General features: G+C 52.0%; 2 protein-coding genes across 3 annotated transcripts in view; one reads left to right on the top strand and one right to left on the bottom strand.

Annotated features, from left to right (window-relative positions):
- nostrin (nitric oxide synthase trafficking) overlaps positions 1 to 3310 on the top strand; it is a 62768-nt gene extending 59458 nt beyond the window's left edge. The window contains exon 16 of the mRNA XM_078404590.1: positions 655 to 3310. Coding sequence (XP_078260716.1) covers positions 655 to 785 — 131 coding nt within the window. The 3' untranslated portion in view covers positions 786 to 3310. The remainder of the gene's footprint in view (positions 1 to 654) is intronic.
- LOC144596068 (kinetochore protein Spc25-like) lies at positions 1586 to 19245 on the bottom strand. Of its 2 annotated transcripts, none has more exons than XM_078404185.1 (7): positions 19179 to 19245; positions 16604 to 16749; positions 14015 to 14080; positions 13778 to 13924; positions 11827 to 11931; positions 8263 to 8361; positions 1586 to 3558 (listed from the first exon to the last, which is right to left on the bottom strand). In XM_078404185.1, the coding sequence occupies exons 2-7, from the start codon at positions 16743 to 16745 to the stop codon at positions 3440 to 3442; spliced, it is 678 nt and encodes a 225-aa protein (XP_078260311.1). In that variant the 5' UTR covers positions 16746 to 16749; positions 19179 to 19245; the 3' UTR covers positions 1586 to 3439. The 2 variants fall into 2 exon arrangements, with proteins under 2 accessions (XP_078260311.1, XP_078260312.1); XM_078404186.1 differs by having other exon boundaries at positions 19162 to 19194.
- Between the last annotated feature and the right edge of the window lie 8106 nt (positions 19246 to 27351).

Raw genomic sequence — 27351 nt, 5'->3', positions numbered from 1 at the left:
AGTCCAGAACCAGGGGCCAGTTTAAGAATATGGGGTAGGCCATTTAGAACGGAGATGAAGAAAAACTTTTTCAGTCAGAGTTGCAAATCTGTGGATATTTCTGCCTCAGAAGGCAGTGGAGGCCAATTCTCTGGATGCTTTCAAGAGAGAGCTAGATAGAACTCTTAAAGATAGCTGAGTCAGGGGGTATGGGGAGAAGGCAGGAATGGGGTACTGATTGTGGATGATCACATTGAATGGCGGTGCTGGCTCGAAGGGCCGAATGGCCTCCTCCTGCACCTATTGTCTGTTGTCTATCTTTGGGATGTGGGAGGAAACCCACAGGGAGAATGTACAAATACTGCAGACAGCACCCGGAGCCAGGATCCAGCCTCACAGCGCCAGAGACCGACCGGGGTTTGATCCTGACTCACAGCGCCAGAGACCGACCGGGGTTTGATCCGAAGCCAGGAGCAAACCCCAGTCGGTCTCTGGTGCTGTGAGTCAGGATCAAACCCAGGTCTCTGGCGCTGTGAGTCAGGATCAAACCCAGGTCTCTGGCGCTGTGAGTCAGCAACTCCACCAGTTGGGCCACTGTGCCGCTGCCCCTGCCATTGATCAGAGAACGATCGCTTTGGGTCCAAGATGTGACTTTTGATGTTTTCCCTTCCGCAGGTGATGTACTTAGCGTTTACAAGAAGGACGCCACTGGCTGGTGGCTTGGCAGCCTGCGGGGAAGGAAAGGCATTTTCCCAGCCACCTATGTGGAGGAGTTGCCGCAGGTTAGCGACACGTCAGAGGCGTGAAGGCTTAGCGAGCCATGACATTCCTGCCCTTTGGGGAAACACCCAAACACTGCCGACCGGCTAAAGAAAACACTGGCACGTGGATTTGTAACATTTAAAATCAAAGCTGACTGTATTTTGGACACAGATTTTCTATCCTGTCGCACTGCATCAGTTTTCTCTTAAAACAAAGGCAAAATGTATCGATTGTGGAGGATGGTACAAATGTGATTCAGGGGGTGTGAAGGAAGGGGTGCAGACTGAGCATCTAAAATCTACATCAGGCTGAAGGATTTGAAGCAGGAATTGTCAATCCAATGTCAATATTAAACGTAAAAGGTTGAAACCCAGTAACAAGGTGCTCCAGGTTAACAAAAACTTCAATTCTTAAAACATGAGGGAGGAGAAATTCACATTGAATATTTGGTATAGATTAAGATTAAGATTTACCGTGAGATTGAAAGGCATCAGAACGCTTCCTGTGGTGTATTGAACCTTTCTATCATGGCGTGCCGGAACTTTGCATTCTTCAGCTCACTCGGGACACAGAGGCAGGCGTGAGAACCTCATTCACAAGCAACGTAGAGAGGACTGGCATCCCCCTGGGCACTAGTGTTCACGGTCTCACTCACAGCTCACCTGCCATTGCTATCTGCAGTGTTGCTGAGCTCCACTCTGCATACCAGCCAACTCCAGGCAACATCAAGTCATAAGGACACGCAATCAGTACAAATCCTCAACCGCTTTCAAAATAGAATTGAAATACTTGTTCACGTCGCAACACAAGCAAGAGATGTTTAAATTATGTTTTATTCTGTGGTTATTCAGTATTTTCAAAGTAACACCCCATTTATATACTGTTGCCATAAACAATTGTGTGGTCTGTTACCTTAAGACTTAGTTGGGCACCTTTCACCATCAAAACAGAAGCAATATTATACCCAAGTACAACTGAAAGATGGTCTAAGAAAAATGGAGTGTCAGACAGTGCAATGCACAATTAACCCGAGCTCAATCACAAATAAAAGTGTTAAAAGTAACTATATCTGTTGATGCTCACTCGTACTTACGCAAATCTTACACAGGCAAGATTCACGGGCGCTATTTCATTCTTCAAAAATTGAATGAAATGTTTTGTCACATCAGTTAATCATTTTTTTTAAATGTCGGCATAGGGGAGTCCAGAACCAGGGGCCACAGTTTTAAGAATAAGGGGTAGGCCATTTAGAACGGAGATGAAGAAAAACTTTTTCAGTCAGAGAGTTGTGAATCTGTGGAATTCTCTGCCTCAGAAGGCAGTGGAGGCCAATTCTCTGAATGCATTCAAGATAGAGCTAGATAGAGCTCTTAAGGATAGCGGAGTCAGGGGGTATGGGGAGAAGGTAGGAACGGGGTACTGATTGAGAATGATCAGCCATGATCACATTGAAGGGCCGAAGGGCCTCCTCCTGCACCTATTGTCTATAATACGATAAAACATCTTTAACAAAATGAAAAGACACACAGAGCTGGAGCATCAGTGGAGAAAATGGACAGGCGACGTTTCGGGACGCGACACTTTTCTTCGGATCGATTGTGTGGGGGGGGGGGGAAGGAAAACTGGAAGAGACGTAGCAAGTGATGGGTGGATACAGCTGAAGGGATTTTTAGATTGATGGATGATAGGACAAAGGCCAGGGACAAGAGGACAAAAAGGTGTGAGGTAAGGAAAGGGGAAGGTGCAAAATTAATACCGAGCCCTTAAACAAACATTAGTTAAGTTTGACAGACACAAAAAGCTGGAGTAACTCAGCAGGTCAGGCAGCACCTCTGGAGAAATGGAATAGGAGGCGTTTCGGGTTGAGACATTCCGAAGGGTCTCGACCCGAGACGTCACCTGTTCCTTTTCTGTACCAGTACGGTACAGAATCAACTTCAAGCTCCTCCTATTCACATACAAAGCCCTAAACGGGCTTGCCCCCCACTATATCAAAAATCTTCTAACCCACCACTCTATCTCCAGGTCCCTCAGGTCGGCCGACTTGGGGCTACTGACTATCCCGCGGTCTAGGCTTAAGCTCAGGGGTGACCGCGCTTTTGCGGTTGCAGCTCCTAGACTGTGGAACAGCATCCCTCTCCCCATCAGAACTGCCCCCTCCATCGACTCCTTTAAGTCCAGGCTCAAAACCTATTTCTACTCCCTAGCGTTTGAGGCCCTCTGAGGGGGCGCTGTGAACTGTTTATGTATGTGCTGTTATGTTGTGTGCCATTGTATGTTCGTTCTTAGTACCTGAACTGATGTACAGCACTTTGGTCAACGTGGGTTGTTTTTAAATGTGCTATACAAATAAAATTGACTTGACTTGACTTTTCTCCAAAGATGCTGCCACAACCTGCTGAGTGACTCCAGCTTTTTGTGTCTATCTTCAATTTAAACCAGCATCTGCAGTTCCTTCTTACACAGATAAGTCTGACATTTCGTACAGATGGGAAAAGAAAACATTTTTCAATCGCAGCTGGAGCAAACTTTGATATCAAAAGTATCTTGAATTACCGTCAGAAATGATTTAAATTACCATTGACCTATAATCAGCAAAATATACAGGCACAGTAGTATATTTCCATGAAGTCTGTGGATGGCAAATATAATAGAGGAAGCTTGCATTTCTTAAGTTGAACACAAATGCAGCTAGGAGTTACACCAGTGCAGTAAAGGCCTTCCTGACGTTTGCAAGGAATGCAGAGAAATTGTTGTGTTCTTTGAGCTTCCCCTGCAGCAGCGGCATACACTCCAGCGGTGGATCGCAGGACACGACTGAAAATGTGAGAGGAATCCAGCGTCAGTAATGTACCGTTACACTTGAGACAAACCACATCTTCTACAGTGATGGCAGGGGCTTCCCATTTGTACAAACAGCAAGCTATGGGACCGGAGTACTCTGGGCTAATGAAAGGCGGCCATGGTGGCGCAGCGGTAGAGTTGCTGCCTTGCAGCGCCAGAGACCCAGGTTCGATCCCTGCTATGGGTGCTGTCTGTACGGAGTTTGTACGTTCTCCCCGTGACCGTGTGGATTTACTCCCACACTCCAAAGACGTACAGGAGTGTAGGTTAATTGGCTTGGTAAATGTAAAAACTGTCCCTAGCCCGTGGAGGATGGCGTTAATGTGCGGGGATCGCTGGGCGGCGCGGACCCGTTGGGCCGAAGGGCCTGTTTCCGTGCTGCATCTCTAAACTACAACATGTTTCAGTATTAGTTCCGAGAACACTGACTGGAGATCGTGCGGCACGGTGGCGCAGCGGTAGAGTTGCTGCCTTACAGCGAATGCAGCGCTGTATCTCTAAATCTAAAAAAAATAAAATCAAGTGACCAAACCCTTTGACTTATATTTAATTTGTCCAGTAAACAACCAGAATTCTGCTTGTTTTAATTCACAGTACGGCTCCACCACTGATTTTCCGCCACCCTTGGTTCCAGAGGCTTTCTGGATTGTCCGTTTTGCCGGACCGACAGAGGTCACGGCCTCTGAGAGGCGTCCAACGGTACGGGAACGGTCTGCTGGGCCATGAGTCTGGCCCGCAAAGACGGCCTGGGATGTCGGCTATGGGAACAGATCTGCCGGCTCTGGCCGGGCCAGAGTTCCAGAGCCCCAGACTTTGCAGGGGGCACATTCGACCCGCGATCGGCCATGGAAGTCCCAATGAAGTTGAGACCGGCTGCCTCACTGGAATTGGGCGCCATGTATTCGGGGGACTTCCAAGGGGTGATTTCAAGTGTGCTCTCGAAAATTTGTCTGCATTAAAGGAGGTGCTACAAATATTTTAGTTTAGTTTACATACAGTGAGGAAACAGGCCCTTTCGGCCCACCGGGTCCGCGCCGACCAGCGATCCCCGCACATTAACACTATTCTACACACACTAGGGACAATTTTTACATTTACCAAGCCAATTAACGTACAAACCTGTACGTCTTTGGAGTGTGGGAGGAAACCGAAGTTCTTGGAGAAAACCCACGCAGGTCATGGGGAGAACGTACAAACTCCGTACAGACGGCGCCCATAGTCAAGATCGAACCCGGGTCTCTGGCGCTGCATTCGCTGTAAGGCGGCAACTCTACCGCTGCGCCACCGTGCCGCACAAATTCTCCTGCCTGTTTTTAACTCAGAGTACAAGGTCAATCACTTGCCACGTGCAATCCTTTTCCCTCCTCTGATCAATTTTAGGCACTTAGAACATAGCACAGCACAGGAACAGGCCCATCGACCCACGGTGTCTGTGCTGAACATGACCAACTCTGATCAGCCTGCACATAATCCACTCTTCCTCCATTCCCTGTACATCCATCCACGTGCCTATCCAAGTCATTCAAACGCCACTATCGTATCTGCCTCCACCACCACCCCTGACAATGCGCTCCACGCACCCACCACCATCTGTGTAACAACACTCGTTTGAACCCGGGTGAATGACTGAGGAAATACAAGGGCTGCAGGACTAACAAACTGACACCACTCTATCGAGGATGAAATAATCATTTTGGATCTACAAAAAGACAATGTGGATCAAACTTCCATCTTGCTCACAATTTTGAGAGGCAATGAAAGAACACATAAAACAATTCTAATGACAGTGTGCAAATACCATATAACCATATAACAATTACAGCATGGAAACAGGCCCGTTCGGCCCTACCAGTCCACGCCGACCACTTTCTCTGACCTAGTCTCATCTACCTGCTCTCAGACCATAACCCTCCAATCCCCTCCTATCCATATACCGATCCAATTTACTCTTAAATAATAAAATCGAGCCTGCCTCCACCACTTCCACCGGAAGCTCATTCCATACAGCCACCACCCTCTGAGTAAAGAAGTTACCCCTCATGTTACCCCTAAACTTTTGTCCCTTAATTCTGAAGTTATGTCCCCTTGTTGGAATCTTCCCCACTCTCAAAGGGAAAAGCCTACCCACGTCAACTCTGTCCGTCCCTCTTAAAATTTTAAAAACCTCTATCAAGTCCCCCCTCAACCTCAAACTCAAGTTATTAACTATTCGTGGGGCACACTTCCTAGGACTTTATTCCTTGGAGCGCAGGGGGACGAGGGGTGATCTTTATAGAGGCTTATAAAACCATGAGGGGAATAAATTGGGTGAATGCACAGAGTCTTTTACCCAGTCTCAGGGAATCGAGAACCAGAGGACACAGATTTAAGGTGAGAGGTTCCAGAACCAGGGGCCACAGTCTAAGAATAAAGAGGAGGCCATTTAAAACTGAGATAAGAAGAAACCTTTTCACCCAGAGAGTTGTGAATTTGTGGAATTCTCTGCCACAGAGGGCAGTGGAGGCCAATTCACTGGATGAATTTAAAAGAGAGCTAGATAGAACTCTAGGGGCTAGTGGAATCAGGGGATACAGGAAGAAGGCAGGCACGGGTTACTGATTGTGGATGATCAGCCATGATCACAATGAATGGCGGTGCTGGCTCAAAGGGCCGAATGGCCTCCTCCTACACCTATTTTCTATGTTTTTATGTGAGAGAGGAAAGATTTAATAGGAACCTGAGGGGCAGCGTTTTGTTTACACATAGAGGGTGGTGGGTATATGGAACGAGTTTCCAAGGTTGGGAGAAAACTGGAGCTGTGGAAGCAGCTCCCTCTCTAAAATAGGGAAACATTTGGTCATCAGGTGAGAGGTGCTCTCGGGGCTGCTGTACCTGGCGCAAGTGTGGCCCGTCCCTCCCTCCTACGTCACAGGGATCACCCGGGCCGTCTTCCAGTTTATCTGGGGGTCGGCGATGGACCGGGTGCAACGGGCCACAATGCACAAGTCGGCAGACAACGGGGGTAAAAGCGTGCCCAACGTCGCCCTCATCCTGATGGCCACCTTCGTGTGTGGCTGCATCAGGCGGAGCATAGAGCCAAGGCACGTGGGCACCAAATGCCACTACCTGCTGAGGTTCTACCTGTCCCCGGTGTTGCGAAGGATGGGCCTGGCGCAGATGCCACGCAATGTGCCAGTCAGCTGGACATTGCCGAACCATCTGTCGCATGTGGAAAGGTTCTTCCGGACCAACACCTTTGACCACAAGTCCATCGGGCAGTGGTCAGCATGGAACGTCCTGCAGGCACTGCAGGGGAATGACTCCATGGATCCTGTGGCGTGGTTCCCAGAGCAGACTGCCCAGCTTGTCTGGCAAAATGCCTCATCGCCAGAACTCACCAACAAGCACCAAGACCTGGCTTGGCTGGCAGTGAGGGGAGCCCTCCCAGTCAGATCCTTCCTGCACCGCCGGAACCTCACTACCGGCGCATGCTGCCCTCGGGACGGCTGCTACGGAGAGGAGACGGTGGCCCATCTCTTCACAGAGTGTGGATTTGCCAAGAGAGTCTGGAGAGGTTTGCAGGGGTCCCTGTCACGATTTATTCCGAGCAGCTCCGTCACAGGGGACTCTGTGATCTACGGACAGTTCCCAGGGACGCATTCGGAGACCGACATCGAGCGCTGCTGGAAGGTCATCAACTCGGTGAAAGATGCTCTTTGGTCGGACCGAGCTTTGTTGACCTCCCAGCGGAGCGAGCTGTCCGTCGGGGAATGTTGCCGACTGGCAGTCCTGGCAGACTGCAGGAGTACGTGCTGAGGGACGCACTGAAGCTTGGTGCAGTCAACGCCAAGGCCCTGTTGGGGAGGACCACAGTCTAGGGTCCTTCCGCTGCTGGACATGGGGGGCAGGGTGTGGTGGAGAGAGACGCCCCTCAAAATAAAGGATGGGATTCCACGCCAGTGGGCCACATGAGTAGCAAGGGTAGGGACTAAAATATTTGTGAACACTACGTTACGACGCATTGAATGTATGTATAGCCTCTGGGAATGTTTTGCATGGTACCTGTTTTGTATATTTTTTTACTTTGAATAAAGTTTATTTTGTTTTTTTAAAAAGAGCTGCCAGAGGAGATAGTTGAGGCAGGTACTCTATCAACATTTAGTTTAGCTTGGAGATACAGTGCAGAAGCAGGCCGACCATCGATCCCCGCACATTAACACTATCCTACACACACTAGGGACAATTTACACCTACACCAAGCCAATTAACCTACAAACCTGTACGTCTTTGGAGTGTGGGAGGAAACCGAGGATCTCGGAGAAAGCCCACGCAGGTCACGGGGAGAACTTACAAACTCCGCACAGACAGCACCCGTAGTCGGGATCGAACCCGGGTCTCCGGCGCTGCATTCGCTGTAAGGCAGCAACTCTACCGCTGCGCCACCGTGCCTCACCATGAAAAATATTTAAAAGACACTTGGAAAGGTACGTGGATCGGAAAGGTTTGGACATGGCTAACAGGAACCAGACCTCCACACCCGCAATGCTCATTGGAGCTGTGAGAATTGTGTTATCTTTAGCGATCAAGAAACATTTAAATAAAAACAACTGCTGGAATGTGAAGGCAACTTCACGATGGGACGGGGCCAACTCTCATCACCTCTTCTTTCAAACGCCATAGTTATCAAAAATGCCATACCTTCATAATTTCCTTCTTCATTAAATTTCAGTAAGAATGTAAACAGCTGCCCGGGGGCTTTGCTGTTGATGTTTTTGAAGATGAATTGCAGTTGTTCACCTTTTGAGAGCCAAACAAAAAATTGATATTAAATAAACACGCCAAGACAACAGGTCAAAAATTTGATGCAAACATTCAGGGACACTGCACCATAGAGGAATCTTTGTGATTTTCTTTCATGGTGTGCAAGTGAATTTTAACTTTGATCAAATGGCAAAAGTGAACCGCGATTTAGAAACATAGAAAATAGGTGCAGGAGTAGGCCATTCGGCCCTTCGAGCCAGCAGCGCCATTCAATATGATCATGGCTGATCATCTAAAATCAGTACCCTGTTCCTGCTTTTTCCCCTATATTCCTTGATTCCGTTAGCCCTAAGAGCTAAATCTAACTCTCTCCTGAAAACATCCAGAGAATTGGCCTCCACTGCCTTCTGTGGCAGAGAATTCCACAGATTCACAACTCTCTGGGTGAAAAAGCCATTCCTCATCTCAGTCCTAAATGGCCTTCCCCTTATTCTTAAACTGTGACCCCTGGTTTTGGACTCTCCCAACATCGGGAACATTTTTCCTGCCTCTAACGTGTCCAACCCCTTAATAATCTTATAGGTTTCGCTAAGATCTCCTCTCATCCTTCTAAATTCCAGTGAATACAAGCCCAGTCGACCCATTCTTTCATTAAATGTCAGTCCTGCCTTCCTGGGAATTAACCTGGTGAACCTACGCTGCACTCCCTGAATGGCAAGAGTGTCCTTCCTCAACTTTGGAGAACAAAACTGCACACAATACCTCAGGTGTGGTCTCGCCAGGGCCATGTACAACTGCAGTAGGACCTACTCAAATCCTCTCGCTATGAAAAATATTTAGAAAAACATTGCTCTGCAGAAAGGTATAACAGGACAAAGACGTGTGGGTTTGTAGGTTCACTGGCCGACATTCAAACCACGTATGAAAAGGCGGATGGAGTTTAATTTTTAGATTTAGAGATACAGCGCGGAAACAGGCCCTTCGGCCCACCGAGTCCGCGCCGCCCAGCGATCCCCGCACATTAACACTATCTTACACACACTAGGGACAATTTTTACATTTACCCAGTCAATTAACCTACATACCTGCACGTCTTTGGAGCGTGGGAGGAAACCAAAGATCTCGGAGAAAACCCACGCAATCTGAGCAAGTGCAAGGTATTTTACTTTGGGAGGGTAAATGTTAGACCAAAACCCCAATTAATGGCATGGCCCTTATCGGCATTGTTGGAGAAAGGGATAATGTGGTCCAAATCCATCACTCCCCAAAAGTGGTAAAGGCAGCATATGGTATGCTTGTCTATTGTCTATTGCTTTCATAGGTTGGGGCATTGAGTATAATGGTTAGAAAGTCATGATGTAGCTTATTGGGACTTTGGCCAGGCCACATTTGGGGGGTTGCGTACAGTTCTGGTCCATCCCATAACAGGGAGGATGTGGAGGCTTTGGAGAGGCTGCAGAGGAGGTTTACCAGAATGCTGCCTGGATTAGAGGGTACTAGCTACATGGAGAGTGTTCGGACAGACTGTTTTCCCTGGAACGCCAGAGGTTGATAGAAGCAGATAAAATTACGAGGGGATAGGGCAAACAGTCAGACTGTTTTTTCCGGGATGAAAAAATCGAGGCAACGTTTAAAGGAGATGAGTGGGGCAACTTTCTTTTACACAGAGGGCAGTGATTGCCTACAACGCGCTGTCAGGGTTGGTGGTTGAGGTAGATACGATAGTGGCATGTAAGAGACTTTTGGATAGGCGCATGGATACGATGGCACTATGTTCGGCACAGACGTTGTGGGCCGAAGGGCCTCTTCCGTTGCTCTAGTGTTCTATGTAGACAGTGGATGAGAAAGTGGGATAATGTAGAACTAGTATGAACAGGTGAACAGATGGTTGGCGTGGCCTGTGAGCTCGAGGGCCTCATTCCATGCTGTATCTCCAAACTAAATGCTGCATCTATACAGAGCCTTTATATTGCAATTAAAATATGAAGTTAACGTTTCAAAATTAATGAGGTTTCGTTTTAGGGATAGAGCATGGAAACAGTCCCCCTGAATCCGTGCCGACCATCGATCACCCATTCACGCTAGTTAGAAACATAGAAAATAGGTGCAGGAGTAGGCCATTCGGCCCTTTGAGCCTGCACTGCCATTCAATATGATCATGGCTGATCATCCAACTCAGTATCCCGTACCTGCCTTCTCTCCATACCCCCTGATCCCTTTAGCCACAGGGCCACATCTAACTCCCTCTTAAATATAGCCAATGAACTGGCCTCAACTACCTTCTGTGGCAGAGAATTCCACAGATTCACCACTCTCTGTGTGAAAAAAAACTTTCTCATCTCGGTCCTAAAAGACTTCCCCCATATCCTTAAACTGTGACCCCTTGTTCTGGACTTCCCCAACATCGGGAACAATCTTCCTGCATCTAGCCTGTCCAACCCCTTAAGAATTTTGCAAGTTTCTATAAGATCCCCCCTCAATCTTCTAAATTCCAGCGAGTACAAGCCGAGTCTATCCAGTCTTTCTTCATATGAAAGTCCTGCCATCCCAGGAATCAATCTGGTGAACCTTCTCTGTACTCCCTCTATGGCAAAAATGTCTTTCCTCAGATTAGGAGACCAAAACTATATGCAATACTCCAGGTGTGGTCTCACCAATGCCCTGTACAAGTGCAGCAGAACCTCCCTGCTCCTATACTCAAATCCCCTCGCTATGAATGCCAGCATACCATTCGCTTTCTTCACTGCCTGCTGCACATGCATGCCTACTTTCAATGACTGGTGTACCACGACACCCAGGTCTCGTTGCATCTCTCCTAATCGGCCACCATTCAGGTAATAGTCTGCTTTCCTGTTCTTGCCACCAAGTTCTATGAAGACACAAGGGGCTGCAGTTGTGGGTTTGCAACTAGTTCTAAAGTTCACCCCACTTTTGCATCCAACACACTCGGAGTAATTTACAGAAGCAATGAATCTACATAGGGCGGCATGGTTGCGCAGCGGTCGAGTTGCTGCCTTACAGCGAATGCAGCGCCCAAAACCCGGGTTCGATCCCAACCACGGGTGCTGTCTGTACGGAGTTTGTACGTTCTCCCCGTGACCTGCGTAGGTTTTCTCCGAGATCTTCGGTTTCCCCCCACACTCCAGACGTACAGGTTTGTAGGCCAATTGGCTTGGTAAATGTAAAAATTGTTCCTAGTGTGTGTAGGATAGTGTTAATGTGCGGGGATCGATGGGCGGAAGGGCATGTTTCCGCGCTGTATCTCTAAACATACCGACACATCTCTTGGGGTGTGGGAGGAAACCGGGCACTCTGAGGAAACCCACGCAATCACAGGGAGAACATGCAAACCCCGTACAGACAGCACCCGTAGTCAGGATCAAACCCGGGTCTTGGGCGCTGAGAGGCAGCGACTCTACCGCTGGGTCACTGTGATTACAACCAGCTTTGCAGCTCAGCACATACGTCAATCTGTTCTAGAGAGATGTTCCATCTTCCTACCATGCACTCTGCGGACTTCCAGACCCATTCTCTTCTTGAACAACTCTGCCGATGTATTCAGTTCCTTCAGCTTTGCCTTGTTCTCCTGCTTTTGTGTAGAAATTGCTATTTGTGGAGGGGGAAAGAAAGGCATTACTTTCATGTCGCCCAAAACCAGAAAGAACAGTTTCCAATCAATTAAAGGTATGGACACTCATTTTTTTAGTTTAGGTAGACACAAAATGCTGGAGTAACTCCGCGGGTCAGGCAGCATCTCTGGAGAGAAGGAATGCGTGACGTTTCGGGTCGAGACCCTTCCTCAGACTGATGTCAAGGGAGGGGGCGGGACAAAGATAGGATTTAGTAGGGGACTGGAAGGCAGTGGGAGAACTGGGATGGGGAGGGGAAAGAGAGGGATAGAGGAACTGTCTGGTTAGAGAAATCAATGTTCCTACCGCTGGGCTGCAAGCTGCCCAAGTGAAATATGAGGTGCTGTTCCTCCAATATCCGGTGGGCCTCACTATGATGCTGGAGGAGGCCCATGACAGAAAGGTCAGACTGGGAGTGGGAGGGGGAGTTGAAGTGCTGAGCCACCAGGAGATCAGGTTGGTTAAGGCGGACTGAGCGAAGGTGTTGAGCGAAACGATCGCCAAGCCTGCGTTTGGTTTCGCCGATGTAGAGAAGTTGACATCTGGAGCAGCGGATGCAATAGATGAGGTTGAAGGAGGTGCAGGTGAACCTCTGTCTCACCTGGAAAGACTGTTTGGGTCCTCGGATGGAGTCGAGGGGGGAGGTAAAGGGACAGGTGTTGCATCTCCTGCGGTTGCAGGGGAAAGTGCCCGGGGATGGGGTGTTTGGGAGGGAAGGGACGAGTGGACCAGGGAGTTACGGAGGGAATGGTCTCTGCGGAAAGCAGAAAGGGGAGGGGATGGGAAGATGTGGCCACGGGTGGGGTCCCGTTGGAGGTGACGGAAATGTTGGAGGATGATTTGTTGTATACGACGGCTGATGGGGTGGAAGGTGAGAACAAGGGGGACTCTATCCTTGTTACGAATGGGGGAGGGGGAGGGGGAGCAAGAGCGGAGCTGCGGGATATAGAGGAGACTCTAGTGAGAGCCTCATCTATAATGGAAGAGGGGAAGCCCCGTTTCCTAAAGAATGAGGACATCTCTGATGCCCCAGTGTGAAACACCTCATTCCGGGCGCAGATGCGGCGTAGATGGAGGAATTGGGAGTAGGGGATAGAGGTTTTACAGGAAACAGGGTGGGAAGAAGTGTCGTCAAGATAGTTATGGGAGTCAGTAGATTTGTAGCTGATGTCAGTCACTAGTCTGTCTCCTGTGATGGAGATGCTGAGATCCAGAAACGGTAGGGAGATGTTGGAGATGGTCCAAGTGTATTTAAGAGCAGGATGAAGCAGGATTAGTTTAGTTCAGTTTAGTGATAAAGCATGGCAACAGGCCCCTCGACCCAAGCCCAGACCGACCATCTTGTGAACCGACTGTTCACACTACTTGTGTGTTATCCCACTTTCTCTTCCACTCCCAGGAGCAATTTACAGAGGGCCAATTTACCTGCAAACCCGCTCGTCTTTGGGGTGTGACAGGAAACCGGAGCACCCGGAGGAAACCCACGCGGTCACAGGGGGAACATGTAAACTCCGCACAGACAGCACCCGTAGTCAGGATCGAACCACCTGCGTCATTGAGCTGTCCAAATAATCCATTCGATGACACGTTTTCCACGGAGAATGGAACTGCAGATGCTGGAATCCTGAGCAAAACACAACAGTGCTGGAGGAACTCAGCAAGTCAGGCAGTATCTGTAGAGGGAATGCCATCTGTCCATTCCCTCCACAGATGCCGCCTGACCCGCTGAGTTCCTCCAGCATTTTGTGTTTTCTTTTTAAACAGATTTTCCTTGTCATTTTCCTTGTCAACCATGTTGCTCCCTGAACCGGAAACATACGTACATTCCTGCTTTTTGGCAAGTTCTTCTTTCAGTTGCTTGATCTTTTCTACCAATTCCTGCTTCATCTTTTCCTGACTTTGAAAGCGTTGGTTTGCGAGGCGTATATCTTCTCGCATCTTCTCCAACAAGGTGCTCTGCTCACCAACAACTGCGGGGAAATGGCAGCTCCTGTTAGGCACGGGTTATTCCAGGCGCGCGGGAATCAGCATTGGGGATCAGCAGTTTTGTGCGTACATACCCCTTTTGGTTAATTGGGCCTTATCACGCATCTGTTTCTCCTCTTCATATATTTCAACGCACTTGTCTGTAAAACAGATTAACAGCTTCAGCAACGTTTTTGAGGGGAAAGAAAATTAATTCTTATAAATGAGCGGAGTTCAATGCAGATAAGTGCAAGGTGGGAAGTCGCAGGGCCCTGGGGAGTGTTGTGGAGCAGAGCGCTCGACGACTGCAGGTACATAGTTCCCTGAATATGGACAGGTGGATAGAGTGGTCAAGAAGGCTTTTGGTATGTTGGACTTCAACAGTCTGGGTATTGAGTATAGAAGTTGGGATGTTACATTGCAGTTGGACAAGATGTTGGTGAGGCCCCACTTGGGAGTGTTGAATTCAGTCACCCTGCTATAAGAAGGATGCCGTAAAGCTGGGAAAAGTGTAGAGAAGATTTACGAAGATGTTGTCAGGACCTAGGGCCTAAGCTATAGGGGGAGGTGGGCTGACTAGGACCTTGTTCCTTTGAGCGCAGGAGGCCGGGCTGACTAGGGCCTTGTTCCTTTGAGCGCAGGAGGCTGGCGGGTGATCATAAGGAAGTATATAAATTCATGAGGGTTAATAGATGGGGTGAATGCACAGGCTAGGGGTATCAAAAAAACAGAGGACACTGGTTTAAGGTGTGTGGGGAAAGATTGAATAGGAACCCGAGGGACAACTTTTTTGGGGGTATGAGACAGGAACGTGCTCAAGTTGACTGGAGTAGATTTAGTTTAGTTTAGTTTAGAGATACAGCGCGGAAACAGGCCCTTTCGGCCCACCGGTTCCACGCCGACCAGCGATCCCCGCACATTAACACTATCCTACACACACTAGGGACAATTTTTTACATTTTACCAAGCCAATTAACCTACAAACAAAACCTGTATGTCTTTGGAGTGTGGGAGGAAACTGAAGATTTCAGAGAAAACCCACGCAGGTCACGGGGAGAACGTACAAACTCCGTACAGACAGCGCCCGTAGTCAGGATCGAACCTGGGTCTCCGGCGCTGCATTCGCTGTAAGGCAGCAACTCTACCGCTGCGCCACCGTGCCGCCCACTCTTTAAAAGATGTTTTACTTTTTCATAAGTTCATTAGTTGCCAAACTCTGACTAAAGAAATTCTTCCTCATCTCCTTCCTAAAGGTATGCCTTTTTGTGGTGAGGCTGTGACCTCTGGTCCCAGACTCTCCCATTAGTGGAAACATCCTCTCCACATCCACTTTATCCAGGCCTTTCACTACTCGGTAAGTTTCAATGTTCATTGTTCAGCACATATATAAATGTGCGAATATACGCTCGAATGAACTATTTACAAAAGATAGTCCATTGTAAAAGCATCTAATCCGTTAATATACCTCCATTTCTTACAAGCTTGCAACCAAAACAATACAAGCATGCCTTTGTGGGAGGGTCACAGTAACACTTGGTCTTAAACCACCAAATTGCTTAAATTCTTAAACAACCCACACTGCCACACCGTCACAAAGCAGGATAATAGTTAATATGGAATACGAGATATACAATTTTTGTTTGATTCAACTCTTGTGCAAGATCAGATCCACGAGGGATTACGGTCGCAGTCAGTATTACGGCCGCAAATGTGCTGATGGTCCTGACGTATTTGAAGATAGACAAATCTCCCGGGCCTGATCAGATATATCCGAGGACACTATGGGAAGCTAGAGAGGAAATTGCAGGAGCCTCCGCTGAGATTTATGAGTCGTTGCTAAATACAGGCGAGGTGCCAGAAGACTGGAGGGAGGCAAATGTTGTGCCTCTATTCAAGAAGTGCTGCAGTGAAAAGGCTGGGAATTACAGGCTTGTGAGCTTAACATCTGTAGTTGGAAAGGTACTAGAGTGTATTCTGAGGGATAGGATATAAATGCACTTAGATGGACAAGGGCTGACTAGTGATAGTGAACATGATTTTATACGTGGGAGGTCCTGTCTCACGAATCTGATTGAGTTTTTTGATGATGTGACCAAAAGGTTGATAAGGGCAGAGCTGTAGATGATATATATATACAGCCAACGTTCACCTTTCCAAGATAGCACTTCCCGAGAGAACTAAGCTCACAGCTACGATTATTCTTTCAAGTCCATTTATAATTAAACTAGGGAATCAAATGTGCATCAAACATTGTGCCTATCCTGTCCTACATAGTTACTTTAAAAGATGTTTTACTTTTTCATAAGTTCATTAGTTGCCAAACTCTGACTAAAGAAATTCCTCCTCATCTCCTTCCTAAAGGTATGCCTTTTTGTGGTGAGGCTTTCCACTAATGGTCCCAGACTCTCCCATTAGTGGAAACATCCTCTCCACATCCACTTTATCCAGGCCTTGCACTACTCGGTAAGTTTCAATGAAATCCCCCCCCCCCCCCCTCATCCTTCTAAACGCTCATCTTATGTTAACCCAATCATTCCTGGGATCATTCTCACAAACCTCCTCGGGACCCTCTCCAACGCCAGCACATCCTTCCTCAGATATGGGGTTCAGACAGCTCCCACTACTCCACACTCTGAGGTTAATGAGTGCACACAGTAGATAGTGCAGCAAGATGCAGACTGTACCTCTGGTGATTTTCAGGGATTCTCCGTATCTCGCTTTAAATCCTTCTGGATTACAGCTCTCCCACAAGCTGAAAAATTTCACTCTGGTTTCACTGAGCTTTTCATCCAGCTGACTGTGCATATCTCCTTTGAAGTTATCCATCGATCTATGACAAGTGTGTAAAAAAATATTCCACGTTTACAAAACGGGAGCTATCAAATTTGTTAGGGTGTATAGGCCAACACATAACAATAGATGCTGGTTTAATACACAAAGGGACACAAGAGTGCTGGAGTAACTCAAAGGTAGACACAAAATGCTGGAGTAACTCAGCGGGTCAGGCAGCATCTCTGGAGAACATGGATAGGTGACATTTCACAGAGTGCTGGAGTAACTCAGCGGGTCAGGCAGCATCTCTGGAGAACATGGATAGGTGACGTTTCACAGAGTGCTGGAGTAACTCAGCGGGTCAGGCAGCATCTATGGAGAACATGGATAGGTGACGTTTCAGAGTGCTGGAGTAACTCAGCGGGTCAGGCAGCATCTCTGGAGAACATGGATAGGTAACATCGTGGTATGAGACCCTTCTTCAGACTGGGAGGGAAGAAAGCTTGAAAAAGAGAGAGGCAGAGCAAAGCGTAGCAGGTAACAGCTTGACACAGGCGATGGGGGGTCAGGATAGGCAGATGATTGGAACAAAGCAAGAGGTGAGAACAATATGTGTGTCACAGGTGTTAAGACATGCGGATTGTGAAGTCAGAGGGAGCAAAGTAGACAAAAGGAAAGTGTGTGTGTGTGTGTGTGGGGAGGGGTAGGAACGCGTGAGTGAGTCTGATGAAGGGTCCAGATCCAAAACGTCGTCAGGCCATTCCCTCCAGAGATGCTGCCTGACCCGCAGAGTTACTCCAGCACTCTGTGTCTGGCTCAGATGGACATTCAAGACCGTACATCCCACACACACCACCCTACCCCCTGTACACACCCCCCCCTGTACACACACACACCACCCTCTCCCCGTACACACACACCCTCCCCCCTGTACACACACACCACCCTCTCCCCTGTACACACACCACCCTCCCCCCTTACACACACACCCTCCCCCGTACACACCACCCTCCCCCCTGTACACACACACCACCCTCTCCCCGGTACACACCCCACCCTCCCCCGTACACACCCTCCCCCCTGTACACACCCTCCCCCCTGTACACACACACACACCCCCCCCCCCGTACACACACCACTCTCCCCCCTGTACACACACACCACCCTCCCCCCTGTACACACCCTCCCCCCTGTACACACACACCCTCCCCCTGTACACACCCTCCCCCCTGTACACACCCTCCCCCCTGTACACACACACACACCCCCTGTACACACCCTCCCCCCTGTACACACCCTCCCCCCTGTACACACCCTCCCCCCTGTACACACACACCCTCCCCCTGTACACACCCTCCCCCCTGTACACACCCTCCCCCCTGTACACACCCTCCCCCCTGTACACACCCTCCCCCCTGTACACACACACACACACCCTGTACACACCCTCCCCCCTGTACACACCCTCCCCCCTGTACACACACACACACCCCCTGTACACACCCTCCCCCCTGTACACACCCTCCCCCCTGTACACACACACACCCCCCCGTACACACACCACCCTCCCCCCTGTACACACACATCCCCCCCGTACACACCCTCCCCCCTGTACACACCCTCCCCCCTGTACACACACACACACACCCTGTACACACCCTCCCCCCTGTACACACACACACACACCCCCTGTACACACCCTCCCCCCTGTACACACCCTCCCCCCTGTACACACCCTCCCCCCTGTACACACCCTCCCCCCTGTACACACCCTCCCCCCTGTACACACCCTCCCCCCTGTACACACCCTCCCCCCTGTACACACCCTCCCCCCTGTACACACCCTCCCCCCTGTACACACCCTCCCCCCTGTACACACCCTCCCCCCTGTACACACACACACACACCCTGTACACACCCTCCCCCCCGTACACACCCTCCCCCCTGTACACACCCTCCCCCCTGTACACACCCTCCCCCCTGTACACACACCCTGTACACACCCTCCCCCCCGTACACACCCTCCCCCCTGTACACACACACACACACCCTGTACACACCCTCCCCCCTGTACACACCCTCCCCCCTGTACACACCCTCCCCCCTGTACACACCCTCCCCCCTGTACACACACCCTGTACACACCCTCCCCCCTGTACACACACACACACCCCCTGTACACACCCTCCCCCCTGTACACACCCTCCCCCCTGTACACACCCTCCCCCCTGTACACACACCACCCTCCCCCCCGTACACACACGCACCCCCCCCGTACACACACCACCCTCCCCCCTGTACACACACCACCCTCCCCCCTGTACACACACGCACCCCCCCCCCTGTACACACACGCACCCCCCCCCCCCGTACACACACGCACCCCCCCCGTACACACACACCACCCCTCACCCCTGTACACACACCACCCCTCACCCCTCACCCCTCACCCCTCACCCCTCACCCTCACCCCGCGCTGTTGCTCACTTTGTCCCCGTTTGAATTTGCCGCCAGTCTCCAACCGCCGCCGCCCGAGCAACTGCCGGCGGAAGTGCTGGGGGAGAGCGGAAATACAGAGAGGGAGGGGGAGAGAGGGAGAGAGGGGAGTGAGAGAGAGGGGAGTGAGAGAGAGAGAGTGATAGAGGGGAGACAGCAAGGGAGGGAGAGAGAGAGGGGGAGAGACAGAGAGAGGAGGAAGGAGAGTAAGAGAGAGGGGGATGGAGAGAGAGAGGGGGGGGTGAGATGGGAAGAGTGAGAGAGGGGGATGGAGGTAGTGAGAGGGGGATGGAGGTAGTGAGAGGGGGCCCTGGAGGTAGTGAGAGGGGGATGGAGGTAGTGAGAGGGGGATGGAGGTAGTGAGAGGGGGCCCTGGAGGTAGTGAGAGGGGGATGGAGGTAGTGAGAGGGGGATGGAGGTAGTGAGAGGGGGCCCTGGAGGTAGTGAGAGGGGGATGGAGGTAGTGAGAGGGGGCCCTGGAGGTAGTGAGAGGGGGCCCTGGAGGTAGTGAGAGGGGGATGGAGGTAGTGAGAGGGGGCCCTGGAGGTAGTGAGAGGGGGATGGAGGTAGTGAGAGGGGGATGGAGGTAGTGAGAGGGGGATGGAGGTAGTGAGAGGGGGCCCTGGAGGTAGTGAGAGGGGGCCCTGGAGGTAGTGAGAGGGGGATGGAGGTAGTGAGAGGGGGCCCTGGAGGTAGTGAGAGGGGGATGGAGGTAGTGAGAGGGGGCCCTGGAGGTAGTGAGAGGGGGCCCTGGAGGTAGTGAGAGGGGGATGGAGGTAGTGAGAGGGGGCCCTGGAGGTAGTGAGAGGGGGCCCTGGAGGTAGTGAGAGGGGGATGGAGGTAGTGAGAGGGGGCCCTGGAGGTAGTGAGAGGGGGCCCTGGAGGTAGTGAGAGGGGGCCCTGGAGGTAGTGAGAGGGGGCCCTGGAGGTAGTGAGAGGGGGATGGAGGTAGTGAGAGGGGGATGGAGGTAGTGAGAGGGGGCCCTGGAGGTAGTGAGAGGGGGATGGAGGTAGTGAGAGGGGGATGGAGGTAGTGAGAGGGGGCCCTGGAGGTAGTGAGAGGGGGATGGAGGTAGTGAGAGGGGGCCCTGGAGGTAGTGAGAGGGGGATGGAGGTAGTGAGAGGGGGATGGAGGTAGTGAGAGGGGGATGGAGGTAGTGAGAGGGGGCCCTGGAGGTAGTGAGAGGGGGATGGAGGTAGTGAGAGGGGGATGGAGGTAGTGAGAGGGGGCCCTGGAGGTAGTGAGAGGGGGCCCTGGAGGTAGTGAGAGGGGGATGGAGGTAGTGAGAGGGGGCCCTGGAGGTAGTGAGAGAGGGATGGAGGTAGTGAGAGAGGGGGATGGAGGTAGTGAGAGGGGGATGGAGGTAGTGAGAGGGGGCCCTGGAGGTAGTGAGAGGGGGATGGAGGTAGTGAGAGGGGGCCCTGGAGGTAGTGAGAGGGGGATGGAGGTAGTGAGAGGGGGCCCTGGAGGTAGTGAGAGGGGGATGGAGGTAGTGAGAGGGGGATGGAGGTAGTGAGAGGGGGCCCTGGAGGTAGTGAGAGGGGGATGGAGGTAGTGAGAGGGGGATGGAGGTAGTGAGAGGGGGCCCTGGAGGTAGTGAGAGGGGGCCCTGGAGGTAGTGAGAGGGGGATGGAGGTAGTGAGAGGGGGCCCTGGAGGTAGTGAGAGAGGGATGGAGGTAGTGAGAGAGGGGGATGGAGGTAGTGAGAGGGGGATGGAGGTAGTGAGAGAGGGGGATGGAGGTAGTGAGAGGGGGCCCTGGAGGTAGTGAGAGAGGGGGATGGAGGTAGTGAGAGAGGGGGATGGAGGTAGTGAGAGGGGGCCCTGGAGGTAGTGAGAGGGGGATGGAGGTAGTGAGAGGGGGCCCTGGAGGTAGTGAGAGGGGGCCCTGGAGGTAGTGAGAGGGGGATGGAGGTAGTGAGAGGGGGATGGAGGTAGTGAGAGGAGGCCCTGGAGGTAGTGAGAGGGGGCCCTGGAGGTAGTGAGAGGGTGCCCTGGAGGTAGTGAGAGAGGGGGATGGAGGTAGTGAGAGGGGGCCCTGGAGGTAGTGAGAGGGGGCCCTGGAGGTAGTGAGAGGGGGATGGAGGTAGTGAGAGGGGGATGGAGGTAGTGAGAGGGGGCCCTGGAGGTAGTGAGAGGGGGCCCTGGAGGTAGTGAGAGGGGGCCCTGGAGGTAGTGAGAGGGGGCCCTGGAGGTAGTGAGAGGGGGATGGAGGTAGTGAGAGGGGGCCCTGGAGGTAGTGAGAGGGGGATGGAGGTAGTGAGAGGGGGATGGAGGTAGTGAGAGGGGGCCCTGGAGGTAGTGAGAGGGGGATGGAGGTAGTGAGAGGGGGATGGAGGTAGTGAGAGGGGGCCCTGGAGGTAGTGAGAGGGGGATGGAGGTAGTGAGAGGGGGATGGAGGTAGTGAGAGGGGGCCCTGGAGGTAGTGAGAGGGGGATGGAGGTAGTGAGAGGGGGATGGAGGTAGTGAGAGGGGGCCCTGGAGGTAGTGAGAGGGGGCCCTGGAGGTAGTGAGAGGGGGATGGAGGTAGTGAGAGGGGGCCCTGGAGGTAGTGAGAGAGGGATGGAGGTAGTGAGAGAGGGGGATGGAGGTAGTGAGAGGGGGATGGAGGTAGTGAGAGAGGGGGATGGAGGTAGTGAGAGGGGGCCCTGGAGGTAGTGAGAGAGGGGGATGGAGGTAGTGAGAGAGGGGGATGGAGGTAGTGAGAGGGGGCCCTGGAGGTAGTGAGAGGGGGATGGAGGTAGTGAGAGGGGGCCCTGGAGGTAGTGAGAGGGGGCCCTGGAGGTAGTGAGAGGGGGATGGAGGTAGTGAGAGGGGGATGGAGGTAGTGAGAGGAGGCCCTGGAGGTAGTGAGAGGGGGCCCTGGAGGTAGTGAGAGGGGGCCCTGGAGGTAGTGAGAGAGGGGGATGGAGGTAGTGAGAGGGGGCCCTGGAGGTAGTGAGAGGGGGCCCTGGAGGTAGTGAGAGGGGGATGGAGGTAGTGAGAGGGGGATGGAGGTAGTGAGAGGGGGCCCTGGAGGTAGTGAGAGGGGGATGGAGGTAGTGAGAGGGGGCCCTGGAGGTAGTGAGAGGGGGCCCTGGAGGTAGTGAGAGGGGGATGGAGGTAGTGAGAGGGGGATGGAGGTAGTGAGAGGAGGCCCTGGAGGTAGTGAGAGGGGGCCCTGGAGGTAGTGAGAGGGGGCCCTGGAGGTAGTGAGAGAGGGGGATGGAGGTAGTGAGAGGGGGCCCTGGAGGTAGTGAGAGGGGGATGGAGGTAGTGAGAGGGGGATGGAGGTAGTGAGAGGGGGATGGAGGTAGTGAGAGGGGGATGGAGGTAGTGAGAGGGGGCCCTGGAGGTAGTGAGAGGGGGATGGAGGTAGTGAGAGGGGGATGGAGGTAGTGAGAGGGGGATGGATGTAGTGAGGGGGGGCCCTGGAGGTAGTGAGAGGGGGATGGAGGTAGTGAGAGGGGGATGGAGGTAGTGAGAGGGGGCCCTGGAGGTAGTGAGAGAGGGGGATGGAGGTAGTGAGAGAGGGGGATGGAGGTAGTGAGAGAGGGGGATGGAGGTAGTGAGAGAGGGGGATGGATGTAGTGAGAGGGGGCCCTGGAGGTAGTGAGAGAGGGGGATGGAGGTAGTGAGAGAGGGGGATGGAGGTAGTGAGAGAGGGGGATGGAGGTAGTGAGAGAGGGGGATGGAGGTAGTGAGAGGGGGCCCTGGAGGTAGTGAGAGAGGGGGATGGAGGTAGTGAGAGAGGGGGATGGAGGTAGTGAGAGGGGGCCCTGGAGGTAGTGAGAGAGGGGGATGGAGGTAGTGAGAGGGGGCCCTGGAGGTAGTGAGAGAGGGGGATGGAGGTAGTGAGAGGGGGCCCTGGAGGTAGTGAGAGAGGGGGATGGAGGTAGTGAGAGAGGGGGATGGAGGTAGTGAGAGAGGGGGATGGAGGTAGTGAGAGAGGGGGATGGAGGTAGTGAGAGGGGGCCCTGGAGGTAGTGAGAGGGGGCCCTGGAGGTAGTGAGAGGGGGCCCTGGAGGTAGTGAGAGAGGGGGATGGAGGTAGTGAGAGAGGGGGATGGAGGTAGTGAGAGAGGGGGATGGAGGTAGTGAGAGAGGGGAATGGAGGTAGTGAGAGGGGGATGGAGGTAGTGAGAGGGGGATGGAGGTAGTGAGAGAGGGGGATGGAGGTAGTGAGAGAGGGGGATGGAGGTAGTGAGAGGGGGATGGAGGTAGTGAGAGGGGGATGGAGGTAGTGAGAGAGGGGGATGGAGGTAGTGAGAGGGGGATGGAGGTAGTGAGAGAGGGGGATGGAGGTAGTGAGGGGGATGGAGGTAGTGAGAGGGGGATGGAGGTAGTGAGAGAGGGGGATGGAGGTAGTGAGAGAGGGGGATGGAGGTAGTGAGAGAGGGGGATGGAGGTAGTGAGAGAGGGGGATGGAGGTAGTGAGAGAGGGGGATGGAGGTAGTGAGAGGGGGATGGAGGTAGTGAGAGAGGGGGATGGAGGTAGTGAGAGGGGGATGGAGGTAGTGAGAGGGGGATGGAGGTAGTGAGAGAGGGGGATGGAGGTAGTGAGAGAGGGGGATGGAGGTAGTGAGAGGGGGCCCTGGAGGTAGTGAGAGAGGGCCCTGGAGGTAGTGAGAGAGGGGGATGGAGGTAGTGAGAGAGGGGGATGGAGGTAGTGAGAGGGGGCCCTGGAGGTAGTGAGAGAGGGGGATGGAGGTAGTGAGAGAGGGCCCTGGAGGTAGTGAGAGAGGGGGATGGAGGTAGTGAGAGAGGGGGTTGGAGGTAGTGAGAGGGGGCCCTGGAGGTAGTGAGAGAGGGGGATGGAGGTAGTGAGAGGGGGCCCTGGAGGTAGTGAGAAAGGGGGATGGAGGTAGTGAGAGAGGGGGATGGAGGTAGTGAGAGGGGGATGGAGGTAGTGAGAGGGGGATGGAGGTAGTGAGAGAGGGGGATGGAGGTAGTGAGAGAGGGGGATGGAGGTAGTGAGAGGGGGATGGAGGTAGTGAGAGAGGGGGATGGAGGTAGTGAGAGAGGGGGATGGAGGTAGTGAGAGAGGGGGATGGAGGTAGTGAGAGAGGGGGATGGAGGTAGTGAGAGGGGGCCCTGGAGGTAGTGAGGGAGGGGGATGGAGGTAGTGAGAGGGGGATGGAGGTAGTGAGAGGGGGCCCTGGAGGTAGTGAGAGAGGGGGATGGAGGTAGTGAGAGGGGGCCCTGGAGGTAGTGAGAGAGGGGGATGGAGGTAGTGAGAGGGGGCCCTGGAGGTAGTGAGTGACACAGACAGCCCCAGGTGACAATGACTGCACACACCCACACACACACTGAATGGCTGAGAGATGTGCCTGCTTCATCTGCATTTTACTGCTTTCTTGCAGGTAAAGTTTACTTTGGAATTACAAATGCCACAGGGAGTATTGGCTCATTCCCTTTCTCACCTTCATGTCTCAGCCCCCCCCTCCATTTTGCCAGCGAGAGTCGAGTGTTGAACTCTCATGTGCATCGTATTGTGAGCAGTGTTCGGCACCATATCTGAGGAAGGATGTGCTGTTGGGGAAGTCCAGAACCAGGGGTCACAGTTTAAGGATAAGGGGGAAGTCTTTTAGGACCGAGATGAGAAAACATTTCTTCACACAGAGTGGTGAGTCTGTGGAATTCTCTGCCACAGAAGGTAGTTGAGGCCAGTTCATTTGCTATATTTAAGAGGGAGTTAGATGTGGCCCTTGTGGCTAAAGGGATCAGGGGGTATGGAGAGAAGGCAGGTACAGGATACTGAGTTGGATGTTCAGCCATGATCATATTGAATGGCGGTGCAGGCTCGAAGGGCCGAATGGCCTACTCCTGCACCTATTTTCTATGTTTCCATGGTATTGCAGAGGGTCCAGGCGAGGTTTACAAGAATGATCCCAGGAATGAGTGGGTTAACCTATGATGAGCGTTTGACGACACTGTCCCTGTACTCGCTGGAGTTTAGAAGAATGAAGGGGGGGGGCCTCATTGAAACATTCAGGATAGTGAAAGCCTTGAACAGAGTGGATGTGGAGAGGATGTTTCCACTAATGGGAGAGTCTAGGACTAGAGATCACAGCCTCAGAATAAAAGGGCGCTCCTTTAGGAAGGAGATGAGGTGGAATTTCTTTTGTGGTGAACCTGTGGAATTCATTGCCACAGACGACTGGAGGGGTGGCCAAGTCAGTGGGCGACTTTTAAGGCAGAGATTAACAGATTCTTGATTAATACGGGTGTCAGGTTTTGTGGGGAGAAGGCAGGAGAAAGGGGTTAGGAGGGAGAGACAGATCAGCCATGATTGGAATGTTGGAGTAGACTTGATGGGCCGAATGGCCTCATCCTGCTCCTAGAACTTATGAACTGTCAACACAGCAATGAAATTCCTAACTGCTGCAGTTCAATAGGGCTGTGGGGCCAAGGAAGGAGCGTTCACGACACGGCCCTGCTTCCACCAATCTTTCCACCACCGCGCACAAGCGCGAGACCCAATTGTAGGCAGATGCCGAGAAGGGTATTCAGCTCTGGCTAAACAATTTCTAATCTTGTGATGTTGACTTGGTAAATGCAATGACATAGACGAACAAAAATTCATGTAAATATGCACAATGCGTGTAAACACCCCTCAAAAGTCTTCAGTGTAAACAAAGTCAGTCCATGGTTCATAGTTGAGACTAGTGATGCGTGATGTTCCAAGAGCCTGATGGTTCCAAGACCCAAACTGCACTCGCTTTCCTTAAACCCGGTGGTTCGCTTATCCCGCCCCCTCCCCAGTACCTTCCCCTGCAACCACAGGAGAAACAACACTTGTCCCTATACCCCCTTCCTCGTCTCCATCTCGGGACTCCTGCAGTCCCTCCAGGTGAGACAGAGGTTCATGTGTGCCTTTAATCCCATCTTTAATTTAGTTTATGTATTTGAAAATAACTGCAGATGCTGGTTCAAATGGAAGGTAGGCACAAAATGCTGGAGTAACTCAGCGGTTCAGGCAGCATCTCGGGAGAGAAGGAATGGGTGATGTTTCGGGTCGAGACCCTTCTTCAGGCTGATGTTTAGTTTAGAGATACAGCGCGGAAACAGGCCCTTCGGACCACCGGGTCCGCGCCGACCAGCGATTCCCCGCACACTAACACTATCCTACACACACATGGATCATTTTTACATTTACCAAGCCAATTAACTTACGTACCTGTACGTCTTTGGAGTGAGGGAGGAAACCGAAGATCTTGGAGAAAACCCACGCAGGTCACGGGGAGAACATACAAACTTCGTACAGACAGCACCCGTAGTCAGGATGGAACCCGGGTCTCCGGCGCTGCATTCCCTGTATGGCAGCAACTCTACTGTTGTGCCACCGTGCCCTCCTTAAAAATAAGGGCGCTTATCTATTGCATTCGGTGTTGCCAATGTGGCCTCCTGCACGTCGGCGAGACCAAACGCAAATACATTGATCATTTCATCGGACACTTGTGCTGCAAGTGGAGTTGCTCACCATTTCAACTCCTCTTTCTATTCCCAGTGACTTTCTGTCCTGGGCCTCCTCCACTGCCACATCGAGACCACATGCAAACTGGAGGAACAGCACCTTGTATTCCACTTGGGTATCTTGCAACCCAACAGTATGAACACTGAATTCTCCCATTTCAAGTAATATCCCCTGCCCCACCCCACACATGTGCATCCATTCTCCCATCTCCTCCTGGGTCAGCTTGGTCCTTCCTCTTCTTTAACCACCCCTTTCCCTGGCCGTCTCCAACCCTGGTGCCCAGAAGGTCAGAGACAATGTACAGTGCGGGACACCAGCTACTTGGAAATGTTCTGCATCTCTTTTAGCGCAGTCAATGCCGCAAATGCAACACGAAGGATTTGTTGAAACAAGAAACTGCAGATGCTGGTTTGTACCAGAGGGACACAAATTGCTGGAGTAACTCAGCAGGTCAGGCAGCATCATTGGAGAAAATGGATAGGTGGTGTTTCGGGTCAGGACCTGTCCTCAGATGAAGGATTTGTTTGGCTTGGTAGCTTTAAATCAACTCACAAAGGGGTCTTTCTTTTGTGGATAATTCCACAGGTTAATTTTTCAAAGCAAAAAAGGGGTGTCCAACAACTGAATCAGGCAACTGAATCATCATCCTATATCCTATTAAGCAGTCCTGAATTACCCAACTACCTCATTGGTGAACATCAGGCTATCT

The sequence above is a fragment of the Rhinoraja longicauda genome, chromosome 8 (genome assembly GCF_053455715.1).
Source record: "Rhinoraja longicauda isolate Sanriku21f chromosome 8, sRhiLon1.1, whole genome shotgun sequence".
Lineage (NCBI taxonomy): Eukaryota > Metazoa > Chordata > Chondrichthyes > Rajiformes > Arhynchobatidae > Rhinoraja > Rhinoraja longicauda.
The sequence above is the reverse complement of the archived record's forward strand: the minus strand, read 5'-3'. Positions and strand labels throughout refer to the sequence as shown.